The sequence below is a fragment of the Phymastichus coffea genome, unplaced genomic scaffold, assembly GCF_024137745.1.
Source record: "Phymastichus coffea isolate CEN01 unplaced genomic scaffold, Cenicafe_Pcof_1.1 PCOF00024, whole genome shotgun sequence".
NCBI lineage: Eukaryota > Metazoa > Arthropoda > Insecta > Hymenoptera > Eulophidae > Phymastichus > Phymastichus coffea.
This window is the reverse complement of record NW_026706835.1, coordinates 3,635,592-3,637,362: the sequence shown is the minus strand read 5'-3', so window position 1 is coordinate 3,637,362 and position 1,771 is coordinate 3,635,592. Positions and strand designations below refer to the sequence as shown.

The following is a 1,771-nucleotide window of genomic DNA, read 5'->3' as shown; positions in this document are numbered from 1 at the left end:
CACCTTTGGCGCCGTCGAGAAAATCCGCGAACGACTCGCAGTTTTCCCTGCCACCACACAGACTCGCGACCAGCTCTTCGTGATCTCTTTCGGTGCCGCCGCGGAAGGCAACGAACAGGGCCCGGTCGACTTCAGGGCCATCGCGAAAGCCAGCGCTCACGGCGCGACCCTACACGCGCTCTTTCGCACGGGACTTCGGGCCTCCGCTGCCACCGGAACCCGAATCGACGAAAAAACGTAGGGTTCGCGAGTGTGTGTCTCAAGAGACGAAAAAGGCCAGTATCGTGATGGGGGATAATGGCGACAATCAGAACCAAGTTCCTGTCACCGACCTCGCTGCCGCCCTGGAAACTCAAGGGCAGGAGCTCGCTCGGCTACAGCAGCAATTGGCCATGCAAAATGTAGGACCTGCACGCTCCTGCAAGCTCCCTCCCGTCTGGAAGGAATCGCTGGAGGGCTGGTTCGCGCACGCCGAGTCCATGATGGCATGCCATGGCGTCACCGCTGATGAGATGCGCTACAACCTCATCGTGACCGCTCTGGACGCTGCTATGACGAGGGACCTTCTGGACGTGCTGCAGGATCCACCGGCCGAAGGCAAGTACGAGCGCCTGAAGGCGCAAGTTTTAGCGCGTTTTGGCCTGTCCGCCGAGCAGCGGCTTCGCACACTGTACAGCAGCATCCAGACGGAGGGCCGCAAGCCGTCAAGCATCCTCCACGAGATGAGGCGTCTCGCAGGCACCAGTATCGACGACGCTGGGCTGAAGGTTCGCTGGCTCGACGTGCTGCCGCCCATGTCGCAGCAGGTTCTCCGCGTCATGCGCAACGCCTCGCTTCAGGAGCTAGCTGAAGCCGCAGACGAGCTTTACAAGCTGCCAGGCGCCTCCGTGTCGGCAGTGAGGCAGGGCTCACGTGGCACATCGCCGGCTCGCACTGCCTCCACCGGCTCTTCCATCAGTGGGGACATCGCTGATCTGCGTGCCGGGATGGCACAGCTGCTGTCAGCCACGAAGCTGGTTCTCGAGGCTGTCACCGCCTCGACGCAGTTCTCGCGCCCTGGTTCGCAGCAGTCCGGACGTGGCCGCAGCCGAAGCCGTGGCTCAGGAAGCCGCTCGGCCTCACCAGCACCCAACGGCCACTGCTACTACCACTATCGCTTCGGTGCTTCAGCAGAGCGCTGTCGTCAGCCCTGCACCTTCGTCGCCAGCTCGGCGCCGAAAAACTAATGACGCTGCCGTCCGTTCAGGCGTTTCACGGCAGCGCCACCGCCACGGAAAATCGCCTGCATATAAAGGACAGGAATTCAGGCCTGACCTTCCTCGTCGATTCCGGCTCCGTCGTCTCCCTGCTGCCCCGTTCGGCAGTGCCGGGACCGACAGCCGGACGCCTGGCTAAGCAGGAGCTTAGCCTTACCGCGGCGAACATGTCGCCCATCGCTACCTACGGTCGCGTCGTGCTCGCGCTCAACCTCGGGCTGCGCAGGGAGTACACCTGGCCCTTCGTTATCGCTGACATCCACAGCGCCATCATCGGTGCCGACTTTCTGGGCCACGCTGGGCTACTCCCGGACCTGCAGAACATGCGCCTTGTCGACTCGACGACCGGCCTCCGCTCGCAGGGACTGCAGCTCGCAGCGGTGGAGCACTCGGTGGCCATCCTACACGACCCTGGAGGCGACCTGGATGCTCGCCGCCAGTACGACGAGCTGCTGGTTGAGTTCGCCCACCTCATGAAGCCGAACTCCCGGCGTGCCAACATCGACGGAGCGGTC

At 63.4% G+C, this 1,771-nt stretch overlaps 1 protein-coding gene across 1 annotated transcript; it reads left to right on the top strand.

Annotated features, from left to right (window-relative positions):
* Nucleotides 1-287: 287 nt before the first annotated feature.
* Nucleotides 288-1,226, top strand: LOC131675526 (uncharacterized). Its single transcript, XM_058954539.1, has one exon. The coding sequence runs from the start codon at nt 288-290 to the stop codon at nt 1,224-1,226; it is 939 nt and encodes a 312-aa protein (XP_058810522.1).
* Nucleotides 1,227-1,771: the final 545 nt, after the last annotated feature.

Bases quoted from the DNA above. Each gene is read 5' to 3' on its own strand.
- LOC131675526 (XM_058954539.1), top strand. From the start codon at position 288: ATGGGGGATAATGGCGACAATCAGAACCAAGTTCCTGTCACCGACCTC.